Source organism: Dermatophagoides farinae, chromosome 1 (genome assembly GCF_024713945.1).
Source record: "Dermatophagoides farinae isolate YC_2012a chromosome 1, ASM2471394v1, whole genome shotgun sequence".
In the NCBI taxonomy this organism is placed as follows: Eukaryota; Metazoa; Arthropoda; class Arachnida; order Sarcoptiformes; family Pyroglyphidae; genus Dermatophagoides; species Dermatophagoides farinae.
This window is the reverse complement of record NC_134677.1, coordinates 3,977,289-3,994,161: the sequence shown is the minus strand read 5'-3', so window position 1 is coordinate 3,994,161 and position 16,873 is coordinate 3,977,289. Positions and strand designations below refer to the sequence as shown.

At 33.8% G+C, this 16,873-nt stretch overlaps 4 protein-coding genes across 6 annotated transcripts; 3 read left to right on the top strand and 1 right to left on the bottom strand.

The window, feature by feature from the left end:
- Window positions 1-16: 16 nt before the first annotated feature.
- On the bottom strand, window positions 17-1,676 carry LOC124491746 (uncharacterized). The gene has a single exon (XM_047054443.2). It carries the CDS (start codon window positions 1,501-1,503, stop codon window positions 127-129), a length of 1,377 nt encoding a protein of 458 aa, XP_046910399.2. The 5' UTR covers window positions 1,504-1,676; the 3' UTR covers window positions 17-126.
- Liprin-alpha (PTPRF interacting protein alpha) lies at window positions 57-10,111 on the top strand. Of its 2 annotated transcripts, none has more exons than XM_075734115.1 (9): window positions 57-242; window positions 4,262-4,552; window positions 4,640-4,741; window positions 4,797-7,030; window positions 7,093-7,906; window positions 7,973-8,453; window positions 8,520-8,695; window positions 8,769-8,840; window positions 8,944-10,111. In XM_075734115.1, exons 2-9 carry the CDS (start codon window positions 4,289-4,291, stop codon window positions 9,043-9,045), a joined length of 4,245 nt encoding a protein of 1,414 aa, XP_075590230.1. In that variant the 5' UTR covers window positions 57-242; window positions 4,262-4,288; the 3' UTR covers window positions 9,046-10,111. The 2 variants fall into 2 exon arrangements, with proteins under 2 accessions (XP_075590230.1, XP_075590226.1); XM_075734111.1 differs by lacking the exon at window positions 57-242 and adding an exon at window positions 1,750-2,147 and having other exon boundaries at window positions 2,721-4,552.
- A 48-nt stretch (window positions 10,112-10,159) lies between these two features.
- On the top strand, window positions 10,160-16,620 carry LOC124492140 (uncharacterized). Of its 2 annotated transcripts, XM_047054948.2 has the most exons (4): window positions 10,160-10,245; window positions 15,299-15,385; window positions 15,613-16,114; window positions 16,178-16,620. In XM_047054948.2, exons 2-4 carry the CDS (start codon window positions 15,337-15,339, stop codon window positions 16,335-16,337), a joined length of 711 nt encoding a protein of 236 aa, XP_046910904.2. In that variant the 5' UTR covers window positions 10,160-10,245; window positions 15,299-15,336; the 3' UTR covers window positions 16,338-16,620. The 2 variants fall into 2 exon arrangements, with proteins under 2 accessions (XP_046910904.2, XP_075590243.1); XM_075734128.1 differs by lacking the exon at window positions 10,160-10,245 and having other exon boundaries at window positions 14,862-15,385.
- Window positions 10,929-13,529, top strand: Tdh (L-threonine dehydrogenase). Its single transcript, XM_047054942.2, has 4 exons — window positions 10,929-11,887; window positions 11,958-12,397; window positions 12,456-12,813; window positions 12,934-13,529. Exons 1-4 carry the CDS (start codon window positions 11,677-11,679, stop codon window positions 13,185-13,187), a joined length of 1,263 nt encoding a protein of 420 aa, XP_046910898.2. The 5' UTR covers window positions 10,929-11,676; the 3' UTR covers window positions 13,188-13,529.
- Window positions 16,621-16,873: the final 253 nt, after the last annotated feature.

Genomic DNA, 16,873 nt, shown 5'->3' with positions numbered 1-16,873 from the left:
CAACAATGAAAATATTGTGGCTGCAACAATTTATTGATGATCCATAAATAACGTTCTTTTTTTGGCGGGCATCTTCTGTTTTTATTAGAATATTCTGTTTGGTTTATAATTGATTTTTTTTTTGGATCATAATACATTAGCCGGAACCAATGCCCGTAAATAATTGGCATACAATTGTTCTCTTTTTAAATCAAGCCTTTCAAGATCACTACGAATCTTTGACAATCCTAACCATCTAACAGGTGATATGATCGATTTCATACGAAAAACAATTATATAAATTGTAATTATGATTACTAATGAAAACAGTATCGAACTATAAAAAATTCGTTTTTCTATTGTGGCAGCCAACATTGTTATAAAAGTCATGTAAGTTTCAAAAATGAGAGTGAATAAACCTTGTGTAGTTGATTCTTCTTCTTCAGCCAGACCTAATTTCTTAAACAATGATCTTCCCATTGTCAACGATTCAATATAATTGGATTGTTGTTCATCTTTCGGTGATGTATCAATAGTGATGGCTACATACGAAAATTGCAATGAAAACACAAACATTAACGATAGTAAAAAGATCTTTTTAAAATTTTCACGTAGATTTCTTAACGTTTGACGCTTTCGTTTATCAATCAATTCGAATACATTCTTTATATCACGTTCCATGACAACGAACGTATTCTGTATAATAGATCCAACTGTTTTATCAATTTCACGGCATGCATCATCAATCTGATTGACGCACATTCGTTCACGTAGTCGTAAATCTGGTTGATCAGGTAAGTAAATGGTCAACATGTCGAAACCACTTTGATTCAAACCAGGTCGTTCACAAAGTTCTTGTACGATTTGCATCATTATCTTTTGACGATCATAATCATCACCGGCTTCATCCGCTTTGGACAAGAAGAATCGCATACGTGAGGAATATAATGCATTCAATTGTTCCACAATATCCAATGTTCGTTTACATAATGCTTGACCAATCGGATCAAAGAAAACGAATATCAAATCGGCAATACTGCCCATCCATACAAGGGATTTGTTTATATCAAATGGATAATGAAGTTCACCATCGGCTAAACCAGGTGTATCAATCAACGATACTAGATTCAATCGATTGGATGATGTTGGTACAATTAATTCAGCATTGAGGTACGAAACAAAGCCTTTCATTGATTCTAAACGTTTAAGATAGGGAAATAATCGTATAGCTGATTCACCCGTCAATGTTTCACGCATACGACCAGCAGTGACAAATGTAAAACCTTGTGTCTCGATTGCAACGCCCGTTTTCTGTATCTTTTGACCAACGTACCAATTGATAAATGAACTTTTACCCGATGAATGATTACCAACTAGCAGTATGTTCATTTTACGTCGTGGTTCAAACAATTGATGCCCCAATTTTCGACCACATTCAATAAGGCCATTAGATTCTGCATAAATCGAATGTAATTGTTTGAGCGTTTTTTCGCGTTCCTGATCCATCGAGGAAGTCATGATCATCTGGCCAATAACTTCGTATTGAGATAAATTGGGTAAATTAAACACATAAACGCCCTAATTACAAAGAGGAATTTCGAAAATTAAAAAAGCACAAATAAATAATCATCATCATGTGATGAATTATTCTATGACGCTAAGGATGTCTGTAAACTGCGGCGAAGCTGAGCCGGCCATTCCTACTTATTTTCAGTACAAACATAACTATTTGGTATGAGCTACTCAGTGTGTGTTGTGTGTGTGTGTGTGTCTGAGCATGCGGGAAAACTTTTGAATGCCTCTGAACAGTTCGTCCAGCTCAGAAGTAGAAGTCGCTTCCAAAGAAACGCATTCTGTGGTATGTAGCTTTGACAAAGCTTTTTTTCATTGTTCTAGCTCCGCACACTTTGCTGCAGATTTTGCATCCCATAGATGGTGCAGTCATTCAATAGAACATAGAAAGAGTTCGAATCGTCGAATTCGAATTTTGATAGCGACCACGTGATTTTCATTTTGTGTGAATGTATATGAGTATTTGATGAGTATGTTTGTATGATTATAAGTATTGAAAAGTGAGTATTGTATTGTTATAGTGATGTCGATTCATGTGATTAACATAATTGACTTATTGCTCAAAGATCTCATGCAGTCGCAAGAAGTTTTTGGTGGTAAATTAATCATCTTTGGGTGAGATTTTCGTCAAATATTTTTGGTGTAGATGCTGCGATCGTTGTTGACCTATTTTGCTGAAGGTCAACAACGATCGCAGCATCTACACCAAAAATATCGTATTCCGCCAACTTATCGATATCGATGAACAATAATAAGTATGCTGTTTGATCGATAAGTTGATGTTGGATTTACGTAACATTTTCAAAGGTGTCAGGTACAATACAAAAGTCATGGCTGACCCTGCGGTACCAAACCGAAAGCCGGAAGCAAAACGCCGTGCATAGAAATCCACCGTCAGGCACGAAGCGTTAAAATTGACACCTTTGGCTGGATGCCAAGCAGGGGGGGCGGCGCAGCCGTCCCCTCCTGCGGGCATCCAGTTATATTGACCGTCAAGGATTGATACCTTTGGCTGGGTACCAAGCAGGGGGGCGGCGCAGCCGCCACACCTGCGGGTATCCAGCTATATTGACTGTCAGGAGTCAGCCCCGCAGGGCCAGCCTGGGGCAGGCGCGAAGCGCCTGTACCGGGCTGGTCATGTGAATTATGCTAACAGAAAATGTTTACAGACTACACCGTTTTTTACGTATTTGCGCCATCTTGTAATCAAGAACTGACTTTCTAAATTTCGAAAATGCATCTTGAGAAAATTGAACACATTCAATATTCATCATTGGATTTATGTGGCATATATCCGTGTATGCATTGTCATCATCATCAATGTCAACGAATGACATTAAATCCATCCAATAGGCTAAACAACAATCATTATGTTCATGTCGGATCATCATTTTCAGCATAATAGTGTTGTTAGCCGTTGAGAATATATCTTTTCTAACCGACAACGACATTATCGTGATCAACAAATGATAAATGATGATGAACAAAATGCCAACCAAACAAGCCATTCGATGATGATGATGTAGGTAGAAAAATCTTGCCATACACATCCATCGAATACATTCGGGATAATGATGATCAACGTGTAGCTTATGATGTTGCTGCTGCTTGTTGTCATTATTTGTCTTGTTTGACCTGATCCTCTCTTTTTTATTAGATTGTCTTCGTTTATGATCATGTTTGAGTATGAACCAGATTTACCATTATCAAATTTTGGAACAAAAAATATAAATTTTATTAACATTGTCGGCTTGATAGAATTATTATTGACCAATTATACAATTCAAATTCTCTGATACTTAGAATCTATCACATCGGTAGTGGTATATTTCGTTAATCACGAATTTAAAGAAATCAATCGGACGGATACGGATTCGATCAATCATATACCGCTCCCTTTTTTCGGGATTTTATTCGTCTTTTTATGCTACTTCCTTTCTAACAATAAAAAAAATATGGACAAGTCAATTGATGCAAATAGTATCCACTCTGATATCCTAATACACACTAACCTATACAAACAGAGGCGGTCTATTGACATTGCTACTACTACGGATGGCTGAAACGAGCAAAAATTTTTTCCCAAAAAGATATTCACTTCAGACAGACACTCAAGAAACTTTTTTTTCGTTAGCCAGCAAATGTCTTGAATGTTTGGGATTCATAGTCTCGAATACAAAGAAGAAAAAGAAAAACCAGCTTAGAATCCCCCCTCAACTTTTGATTCTGTCATGAATAAATCCATTCACTCTTTTCTTCCGATCAAATATAGTGATTCATTCATTTGAAATTAAAATTCTTTTTTTTGTGTGTGTGTGTGTGTGTTTATTCAACATCCATGTTATCGTTTCATAAATATTATAAATTCTTTTGATATTCCGGCAAAGAATTTTTTTCAGCCGATTTTTTCCTCGACATCATCATAACCATTATTCGAAAGATAAGCAAACCTAGCTCACAATAATCATCATCAATTTCAATTTTTTATAATTCTGTTTGATTATCATTGTCGATTACTGATGATGACCATCGAATCAATACAACAATGATCAATGGTGTTGATGGTGATGATCATCATTGTAAAGTATCATCATCATCGTCTAAACAAACAGATCCACGATCTGAATAGCTTCAAGTCTCATTGTTTGTGATAAAAAAAAAATTCATTTTTTGAAAGTAATTCCAACGAAATTTTAATAATTGGTCGAAGATAATTTTTATAATTTAACCCAAAAAAATGTGGAGCATGATGTGTGATGTGATGCCCACCATCAGTGAAGATGGCATCACACAACGTACCGGTCAATTCGGTGCAACATCGGCAGCCGGTGATGAGGCCAATTTCGAACAATTAATGGTCAATATGTTGGATGAACGAGATAAACTAATGGAATCATTACGTGAAACACAAGAAGAATTGAACGAAATTAAAACCAAATTGACCGAAGTGGAAAAAGAACGGGATTCCTTACAACGTCAGCTTTCATCGCATATGCCTCAGGTTTGTGCCAAAAATTATGGTTAATTAATCGGAATTAACAAACGTGTTCACATACACACACACACTTAATTTTCTTTCGAATTGTAGGAATTTACCAGTTTAACACGAGAATTAAATCAAGCACGTGAACAATTACTGGAAAAAAATGAAGAGATTCAAGAACTTAAAGCTGAACGGAATAATACAAGGGTATTTGTATTCATTTTTTTTTTGAACTTTACCATTAATTTAATTTTTTTTTTAGCTTCTACTTGAACATCTAGAATGTCTTGTATCACGACATGAGCGTTCTTTACGTATGACCGTAGTCAAACGACAAACACAATCACCAGCCGGTGTTTCATCCGAAGTGGAAGTACTCAAAGCGTTAAAATCTTTATTTGAGCATCATAAAGCGTTAGATGAAAAAGTTCGTGAACGATTACGTGTGACATTAGAAAAAGTGTCCACATTAGAAGATGAACTAAGTCAAGCGAATGAAGAATTGAATAAATCTAGGCAGATGCAATTACAACAACAACAACAGATTGAAAATCTAATGCTTGAATCAAAGATTCGTTATAAAGAATCGACAGCCAATAATGATCAACAAACGGATGCAAAAAAATCAACAGCAACGACAAATAATCAGACATTAAATAATGAAGATAATTCTATTGACGATGATTCATCATCGGCAACTCGAATAAAAGATCTACAATCTTTGATCGATAAACAAAATAATGAAATGACTACATTACGTAATCGTTCAGTAGAATTAACAGCTAAACTAAAGGATTATGAAGATCGTATCGTCAAACAGGATAAAGAAATGGCACAGCTAAAAGAAGATAATATTAGAATGTCAAGAGATATGAAAGAAAATCTAGCACAAAAAGAAGATCAAGAAGAAAGAATCGCGACCCTTGAGCAGCGATATTTGCATGCTCAACGTGAATCGACATCATTACATGATAATAATGAAAAATTACAACGAGAATTGATTAATAAAGAAGCACAGCTAAGGATTCTGGAAGATAAATTCAATTCCTTAAAGGAGGAAATCCGTATGCTAAACGAAAAGAAAAAATCCAAACGGAAAAATAAGCGTAGTTTTCTATTGGAAGGGGAAAATGGTCAAAATATCAATAATCAAGATGGTGATGCTCATCTTGATGATGAAAATGATCATGACGATGCAGCTGCTTCTGATTCTGATGAATTAAGCGAAGAACGTAAACGGTCATTTGAAGAACGAGTTATGCGTCTCGAACAACAATTAGAGGAAAAATCTGCCGAATTAAATCGTGCTCGACAACGAGAAAAAATGAACGAAGATCATAATCAACGTCTCTCAGCTACTGTTGATAAATTATTGGCCGAATCTAATGAACGTTTACAGTTACATCTTAAAGAACGAATGTCAGCGCTGGAAGACAAAAATACGATGACACAAGAATTGGAACGTATTCGCAATCTATTGGATGAAACACAAATGGAAAAGGGTAAAATCCTTCAAGAATTAAGTAAAATGCGAATAGAAATGGAGAATATGGCTGCTCAACAACAATCACAACGAGGAATGTCACCATCATCGGCCATGGCCAGATTCCATCATTCATCATCATCATTTTTAAATCATCATCAAACAACGGCTCCGACAGCAACAGTAATGTCATCACCATTATCATCGCCACTATCTGATGCAGCTAGTTTATCGACAGCCAAACATATTGGCGGTGGATCATCACATACTGGTGGTGGATCGACACCATCATCAATGGTACAAGCTGCAGTTTCGACAGCAGCAAAAAAAGAATCGATTTGTGAAACCCAAGCTGTAGCGAAAATTGAACAAGACAATAGAATATCGCCAATAGCAGCCGAGGGTCATACCGCTGATGTTGAATGCTGCAGCCAAATAACTAATGAATCCAATCCATTTGATGATATTGATCAACAATTAGATCAGATAATATCATCCTCAGCTGCAGCCATATCACAGCCACATCTTCATCACGGCCATCATCATATACCAACATCACATCATTCTCATACTGACCCACAAACATTAGCCATTATGTTACAAGAACAATTAGATGCTATTAATAATGAAATACGATTGATACAAGAAGAAAAACAATCCACTGAACAAAGAACAGAAGAATTAGAATCACAAGTTGGCTCAATTGATTCACATATGAATAATTATCTTACCGGTTTAGGTTCAAGCCATTTTGGTACTGGTCTTTCACCTCCGCAATCCGGTACATCCACACCTAAATCAACATCGATGAACATCATGAATGCAGCATCAGCAGCATCAATAAGTAATTTTTATCCAGCATTGACCACTGGTCATCGTCAACCTTCATACACCGGATTGACTTCCGAACGTGATGCATTTTCGCATTATGCATCGCCCCATCATCTGGCTGGTTATACGAATCCTAATTGGAATTCATCAAATTCATCATTACCAACTGATGTTTATCAAAGGTTTGTCTTAATCATTATGACTAATAATAATAATAAGTTAATTTATTTTGAAAAATTATTAGAGCATACAAGACAAATCAAGGAAACCAAATGAATCCGTATGTAATGGATGCAATCGATCAATCGGGTGGCGCAACACCTCGTCATTTATCTCCAAAATCCTCCCAACCTTCGAGTATGAATTTTGCCGGAGCCACAGCTATCGAATCAGTGAACAATAATGCAACTACAATTGGTGGCAGTAAAAAATCTCCATTTAATCAACGTGTGATTAATGTATCCAATATGAGTGATTATGCTACAATTGGATCACCAGTTGGTGGCAATTATCAATCGGTCAATACATTAGTATCACCAACCGGATCCACAGTTTCCTCTATTCCATATTCTCCATATGGTTATATTAATCCAACTTCATTCGGATCCAATACATTGAATTCAATTTCCTCTACCGGTTCTACAACGACGCCAACTACTAAGAAAAAATTAAAATCTTCATTAGTTGGTCGATTATTTTCCAGTTCTTCATTATCAAAAAAGTCTTCCTCAACAGATAAACTAAAATTACAGAATACAATGACCTCCCATAATCAACTTCCTCAGACAATGCTCGCAGCAAATCCATCGAATAGTTTCTATGGTATAGGTGTTGCCAATAGTCCAAGTTTTGCCAGTGATTATAGTGATTATATGAGCCATGGTGAATTATATGCTAGTGTTACTAGTTCAGCTAATTCAATCTTGGCATCACCGGTGGCTACACGTGCTGATTATGATCGTCGTACAAAGAAAAAACATGAATTATTAGCCGAAGCTATGAAAGCCGGTACGCCATTCGCCTTATGGAATGGTCCCACCATTGTCGCCTGGTTAGAGGTATGTTATTGTTCAGATAAAGTGCTTCATTATTATTGATTTAAATTTTTTGTATATTTCATTCAGTTATGGGTCGGTATGCCTGCATGGTATGTTGCTGCTTGTCGTGCCAATGTTAAAAGTGGTGCTATCATGTCAGCCTTATCTGATACGGAAATTCAACGTGAAATCGGTATTAGTAATCCATTACATCGACTTAAATTACGATTAGCCATTCAAGAGATGGTTGCTCTTACATCACCATCAGCTGCAGCTAAACCAACTGTCACTACAGGTTTAGCCTATGGTGAAATGAATCATGAATGGATTGGAAATGAATGGCTGCCATCATTAGGTCTATCACAATATCGTTCAACGTTCATGGAATGTTTGGTTGATGCGCGAATGTTAGGTCATTTGAGTAAAAAAGATATCCGTACACATTTAAAAATGGTCGATGCGTTTCATCGTACTAGCTTGCACTATGGTATTGCTTGTTTAAAGAAATTAAATTATGATCGTAAACTATTGGAAGATCGACGACGAAATAGTGAACATGATATCATTGGTTTGTTTACATTTACGTTTGTGGTTGTTAAATTTATTATACCTAACGATTCTATCGAATTTTCAGATGTTCTTGTATGGAGTAATGAACGTCTAATACGGTGGTCCAGTAATGTTGGCCTTAAAGAATTTGCCAATAATCTAACAGAAACCGGTGTACATGGTGCATTGATTGCATTGGATGATACGTTCGATGTCAACCACATGGCTATGGCACTTCAGATACCACCGCAAAATGTTCAAGTATGGTTCAATGATTGAATTTTTGTTTGTTGGAATATTCCTGTTTAATTTCTTTTTTATCGTGAAAAAATAGACGAGACAAATACTAGAGAATGCATTTAACGAGCTTCTAATCAATGGTACTGAACGTAGGCCAAACAATAAGGTAATTACCGAACATAAACAGCATGAGCATGAACATTTTTTACGACGTAAACGAGATTTTATTCATCAATGTTTTGTTCACCATAATCATCATTAATAATTAGATTTGTATTGCTGGTGGTGTCGGTGGCTCATCATCATCAACATCGGTTGCGGCCGGTAGAGCGGCATCAATTGTCGCAATCGAGCCAGATCGTTTAGTCTAAGCTCGACGATCCGATTTTGATTGTCACATTTTTTGTTACTGGATTACCATTCATCTTAGACGCAATTTATTTAATTAAAAACTAACCACTTTGGCTTTTGAAAGCATTCATTCTGCTTAAAAAACTATGAATGACAACACTAGGCAGAGAAAACCCCCTCGTAAACGGAATTTGAAAATGTAATTAAATAACGTGACCTACAACCACGAATATCATTATCGTCATAAACATCGATGAATTTATTCATTCTGCTTATTAACCAATTCTATTAACATACGCGCATACATCTAAAGATATAGAATTATATCTACACGTTTAAACTAATTTTTTAACCATAAAAAACTACTAGTCATCATCATCCACATTATTATCGTTATTATTATTATCCATCAATCAATCATCATTTTCTTAATTTTCATCCTAAACCCTTCCTTTCCCTTTTGCTAACATAGCTGTGTATATGTGAAAGAAGTTGATTTGTTTTTTTTAAATAATAATTTTATGATGTGTATTTTATATCATCATCATTTTATGAATTATATAATGTTGGTGTGATCAACATGTGTCATATTATTTATTAAATTGAGACTGATTTGGATTCTCTATACATAATAAGTATATCATAAGTGCATAGATATCAATTTTTTTGATTCTTACATACCACCCACACACATTTATATTTGCATTTAAATCTGGATAAATGAATTGAAATTCTGTGCATTCACAATGAATAAGCTTTTATTTTATCGATCAGTGAAACAATTTTTTTTTCGACAAATTCTTATTTAAATTCACTTGTGATATTCAGTTTTTTCATCATCATTATCATCAATTTTTCCTTACACATACACACATCCACACACACATATAAAAAACATGTATTTGTGAATCTTAATTTTCGTTTTTATTTTTTTTTATTTTAAACTTCAAAATTAAATTTATGTATGGCAACAAAAGATAAAATAATTGTTCTCAAACTCAACAGATGTCCTTCCCTATAATTACAAATTTTTTCTGTTTAATTCATCATTCAATCAATCAATAAACATAATTGTATAAAACTAAAGTCATACTCTTTAGAATTCATCATTTATTTAATTCACAAATGTTCTTCAGATTGATGACATTTTTCTGATCAAGGTTACAAACTTATGATGAATTTTGGCCATAATTTGAGATAAATAGCTAAAGCCATACTAAGTAAGTAAATAAATTACTTTGATATTCAAACTTATAATTATGATGATTAAATTGAATGAAAATCCAGCAACGAATATCGAATAAATTGACATGTTTTTCTAATGTTTTAAATTTAATCAATCAAGGACAAATACAAATGATTTGAGGCTATGAAAGATGAATAGGTAATGAGATTCATAAAACAAAATTAATTTTTACATTTGCAATTCGAATGCTAAATATTCACACACCCAGATATATAGAGAGAGGGCTTTTTCTGGATATATTCAATAAAGGTCATCCTTTAATTGAGTTTAAGTCATGGAAAACAAATAACCAGCTGAATATTATCGTAATTTTAAAATTACAATTATTCAATTGGTAATTGATAGAGGAAGAAACGTATAACCATCAACATTCGATATACTTGGCAACAATCATCAGTAACTTGATTGATAATCGTCATCATTGATTGATGCCATTACCATCGTTGAATGATCATATTATCACGAAAAATAAACACAGATATGCAGATACCGACAAAGTAATTCCGATGCATCAAATGAAGAAAAAAAAATTCGTCATCAAATGGCCCAAGCACATGGGTTTAAAATTACCGAAACAAAAAAATATGGTTCGATTAATTTTATCAAAATTGTCGACTACAACAAATAAATTTAAATGTTTTGACCATCTGATTTAAGGATCATATGTCAAAAAATACTGTGGATTGGCCATTTTCGAATCAGATGATCATTTGGTAGATTTCATGATTTATATTACAATTAAGTGTAGTATTTCCTAAAATCAACAATTCTTCAAGGTTTCATTCTTTGATGATGACGACGTCAACAACAGCATATTAATGATTGGAGAAATCCCAATCTGTTGGTTGATGAAATTCGAAGCCAATCATGATAGAAAGATAAAATGTTAATGAATAATCATTACAAATAAAAATTTCCATTGATTACATAAAACTCATCTACATCATCTTTTGCTGATGAAATGGGGAAATGTATTTTCAAAAAAATGATTCTGATCATCATGCATTGGATTTTGGATTAGACCTTGATTTATTAATCACCTTTGTATATATGCGAAGAAAGGGGCATCAAAATCTATCATTGATTCCATGATTATTATATTTTATCAAGTGATCAATCGGTTGATTGATTGATCGATCGATTGGTTAATTTATGAATCGAATGATCGTATCAGCATCAGCCTATAGGCGATCTCTAATTTCATCAACAAGAGAGGAACAAAATTAGCCAATAATTGTTCTCAATCTTTGATATTAAATGATGAAAAGCTGATGCAATTGACCAATTTTAGTTCATTACATGAAAAGACTTGGACGTCTTGACACATCATTTCTTTCTTAATCAACATAAAAGTTTTTTAGTTTCTAACAATTGTGACAAACAATTAAATAAGAACAAAGAAAAAATGTTCAAATCAAGTGCCAATTCTTTATTCATTCGCGTGAATGTAAATCATACCAAAAAATTTCTGAACGATATTCGTTATAGCCGTTTTCTATTAAATCATCGGTCGATAAATTCAATTTCCAATGAACAAGCAGCATCGTCGACAAGTTGCAATAAAAATTATTCAACCGTAACATATTCGCCGAATAAACCTCGTGTACTAATCACAGGTTAGTATGTTTGATATCATAATCATCCTTCTTCATGTGAAAACATTGATATCCAATGAAAAAAAAACAGGAAGTTTCGGACAATTGGGTTTCGGTTTGGCAAAACTTATACGAAATCGTTATGGCCGAGATAATGTGATAATGACTGATATTGTTAAACCACAATCCGATGTAATTGCATCGGGACCATTTACATTTATCGATGTTTTGGATCGCACAAGTATTGAATCGGCTGTCGTTCAATATGGAATCGATTGGATTATTCATTTCAGTGCATTGCTCAGTTCTGTTGGTGAAAAAAATGTATCACGAGCTATCCAAGTGAACATTGGTGGCTTACATAATGTTTTTGAAGTAGCTCAAAAACATAAACTATCCGTTTTTGTTCCAAGCACTATTGGTGCTTTTGGTCCTGAATCTCCACGTAACATTCCGACACCGGATTTCTGTATTCAAAGACCCAAAACAATATATGGGGTATCTAAAGTTCATGCAGAACTGCTTGGAGAGGTAAATGATTGTGTCATTATGTTTTTTTTGTTCATAATAATAACATGAATATTATTAGTATTTTAACCACAAAAACAAATTGGATTTTCGTTCTCTTCGACTTCCGGGCATAATTTCAGCTGATTCACAGCCTGGTGGTGGTACAACTGATTATGCTGTTGATATATTTCATCAAGCCTATGATAGTGGATCATATGAATGTTATTTGAAACCAGATGCTCGTCTACCTATGATGTATATAGATGATTGTCTACGATCAATTGTAGAATTGATGGAAGCACCTGAGCAATGTTTACAACAACGGACATATAATATTCATGCGATGGATTTTACACCAATTGAATTGGCTAAGGCCATTAGGCAATACATTCCCAATTTTGAGATTCGATTTTCCATTGACGCTCGTCAAGCCATCGGTAGGTGATAACATGACTATTTTAATGTCTTGATTAATAATGCTTCAATTATCTAATCTAAAATTTCCTTCATTCAACCTTATTATTTATTGCTTACTTGACTTGTCAACCAACATTAAGCTGATACATGGCCACAAGCATTGAATGATGAGGCAGCTCGTCATGATTGGAATTGGAACCATTATTATGATTTAAATAAACTATGTCAAATAATGTTCAAGAAAATTTCAGAAACAAGAGCATCGAAATATATTGATCACGAAACATTGAATAAAACCGTACAACATGATCATCAACAATCGGATTGTACACAAGATGATCGTTCAATTCATCATCGCCGACAACACCAACAACAACAGCAAATGGCTTACTAACGTTAAATAATGGCATGCTGAATTGTCAGAAAAAAAACAGCAATCATTGCTGACCGATCGAACAAATAAGGAATGAAATGAACCTTAACTGAATGGCTATTATCTTCTACCGTCTAACTTTATTTTTTCGCGAAATCGAACCGAACCCTTATTATTGTATCTATCTGAAGCCTATGATGATGACTACCACGAAGATGTTTTTATTATGTGTACAACGATGTTGTTATTATTATTTTGACAACATGCTTGTAATCATCTTACCCTATATTTTATGTCTTACTATTTTTTCCAAATAAACACAAATTCATTGTTCAAACTTGTTGAAAGTTGAACAGGATTAAATTGCATTATTATCCGTGTATAGAAGCGCGATAAGAATTCATAACGGGACAATCCTTCAAATGTCCTAATTCTGGCAAACCCTCGAACGATATATAAAAAAGAGAGAGCGAGATGTTCTTTTTCACTGTATAGCATCATCATCATCCAGCCGGAAGATGAAAAAATCCTAATTAAAATAAGCGTTCTATGTATTTTATGATGGGCATGGTTTATATGATGATGATGATGATGACCTAATGAGTTATTGAGGGTGATATGTAGTTAGGTAGTTGGTAAATTATAAGAATTCAACAGCAAAAAACAATGACCAACTTTCAAGTCAATCTACAATAGAATGATTAGAGTATCTTATTATTACTATCATATAAAATGGATGCAATTCATTCGTTGTATCATTGAAAAATAATGACAATTTATCCTATTCTGTTGTTCAAAAATGTTTACTCAGTGATACAGACAGATATGATGGTCGTAAAAAAACAAGTAAATAGCAGTGGCAGTCACTTGTTGCCCATCAACATTCAACATTATTATCATCAGGATGTGGACATGATGGACAACTTTGTCCAAACAAATTCTTTTCTTCCTTCGTGTTTTTACATTACACACACACACACACACACACACACACACACACACACAAAGATTTTGCTTGGATATATGTTGATAATATCTACTAGTACCAATGCTGACATTGACCGACAAACATAGACAACTAAATTAAAAATAAATGTCCAATCGGATGGACACAAAAAAAACACTAGTATTTAAATAAAAAAGAATGAGCAGGTTATTGAACTTTTTATATGAGCCAATTCGAATGACAATAATGATCAATGATCATCATTATCAACATTATGATCAGTGGATTTTACCAATATTCCAATTTAGAATTCATCATCTATTTTAATAGTTTTTTTTTAAATTTTTTTTCTTTTATTTTGTTCAAAGATAAGAATTCTTTTCAAAATAAGTCGAGTTAAATGAAAGAGTAAAGATCTCATGATAATGGAAAACATGAACAATCTTGATGATGATGATGGTGGTGGTAAAAAAGTATTTCGCGAATAAGAAATAATACATACAGGTGTTCATACGATCATCACGGCTCAGGTATATCTGGTTTTATTTTTCTTTTTTTCTTTTTTTTTTGTTCGTTGGATGAGATAGTTGGCCTTTTTGTACCATCCATATTACCTTGAACTTGAAATAATTTACTGTGCATAATTTTGATTAAAAATTAGATAGAGAGAAAGACCAACCACTACGAACATGATTGCCGGTTCGGTTGCCGATGGCGGTCAGTAGTGGCTTTCTGATGGTCACATACGATATAACGGTATTTGTTACTGCTGGTTTGTTGTTACCGTTATTTAGTGTGCAATCCGAATATTTTGACCATTCGATTCACAACTGTCCTTCATAATCGCCATTATTCATTCTTGTCAGAAAAAAAATCAAGTGTAGCTGCAAATAAAAATTAGTTTTATTCAGCTTTGACATTTTTTTGTGTTTAGAGTTCTTTGTTTCATGTGTGTGTGCTTGTGGAATGTCATGAATTATTTGTATACCAAATTGTTGCTATTTATTTCATCTTTATCATTGAATATTTGATACTAAACAAAACAAAATGTTAATTAGTCGATATATTTTACATTTTCTAAATATTATCATCATCATCATTATATCGGTTGCAATCGTAATCGGTGTTGATGCCATATATCAACGGCAACTTCAACGACAACATCCTAATCCGATCAATTCATTAGTTCTTCGACGATTTGCATATCCACCCGTTATACATTCGATGCGTACGGCTAAATTTACAACCAAATTGAATCAGAATTCAAATCAAAGTAAGTATTAAAAAAATATCTGTCTATGATTATTGTGATTGATTGTTAGTAGCCCAGATTGATTTTAGCTAAGCTCTCACCAATTTTTCGAATATTTGTGGATATTTTTTCTTTCATCCCAGTTAAAACATCTTGACCTGAAATCTATTTGTTTGCCTTCACATGCCCACATGCAGACATTCAAAATACAAATCATTTATCAAAATATGTATCTGTTTTTTTTCTAGACAAAATATCATCGCCGTCTATAAATAGTGGCACTGTTCAATCTTCTGCAGAGCATTTATTACCACCGTCAAAATTACCGGTTCCGGATTATTCACATTATAACCATCAAAAAGGCTTAATCATATTGAATCGTTTGGTGAAAGAATCATTTCTAATACCAACGTGGAATGAATTATGGAACTATCGTAATGGTCGAAGACGAATATTTACGGATTTACCGACCTACATTGGAAAAGTGGTTCGTGGCTTAACCAATCTGACAATGGCCATTGGTCGAACAATAAATTCAGAAAATGGTAATGGATCATTATCGCGTTTGATTACACATCGATTAGTTGGAGTTTCTGAATCATTGATGGGCTGGGTGGAACGATCTGTTGATGATCTGCCAAGTATACCTCGTTTGGATGCTCAAGAATGTATGAAACGATCGATTTGTGAGGCTCATAATCAACCAAAAAAATATGGTGCCGTCGGTTTAATTATACAACTATTCTTTCCGTAAGTATTGAAATTTCATTTGTGTAATCATATGATGACATAGATACTTCTCAAATCATATAGGCCATATTTGGATGCAGAAGATGCAAATAAAATCGTATCAAAATATCAATTGGCTGCACGTTATGGACGTGGTGAGAATGCCAATTGCGCTGCACAATACGATGATTGTATGGTTAATGTTTTAGACATTCTACAGGGAGCCCTCAATATGATCTTTTAGAATTCAATTAATCCATAGCAAGTGATATTCTCTCAAATAGATATCATCAAAAACTACATATTATTTATTGATTCAAATTCAATGAGTTCACTTTTTCATATTTTTCGTGTACATAAGTGCATCATTTTTTAATTTTATTCAACTGATTGGTTCAATCAATTCCTATCATTCATGCTTTCATATATTTATTTATTTAATATTTTCAAAAATGATTGTAATTGTAAAAAAAATTTCATGCTAATTAAATGACCTCATATTTATTGCAACTATAAAATGAGAAAAATATTATTTTCTTCGATTTTAATTTCTGATCTAACAAAATTTCATCCAATGCAATATGTCTCCAACGAAGAGGGAAAATATATTTTTTAAAAAAATATAACTTTTTAATCTACTCGATAGATAGCTCTGCAAACTAATCGAAAAGCTTACCGTCCAGTGTCGGCCTCTATTGTCGAATGAAATATATAACGTGTGAGTTGTTTTATATTTGCGCATGTCGAACATATGGTTACCGTTCATATACAATGTTTTTT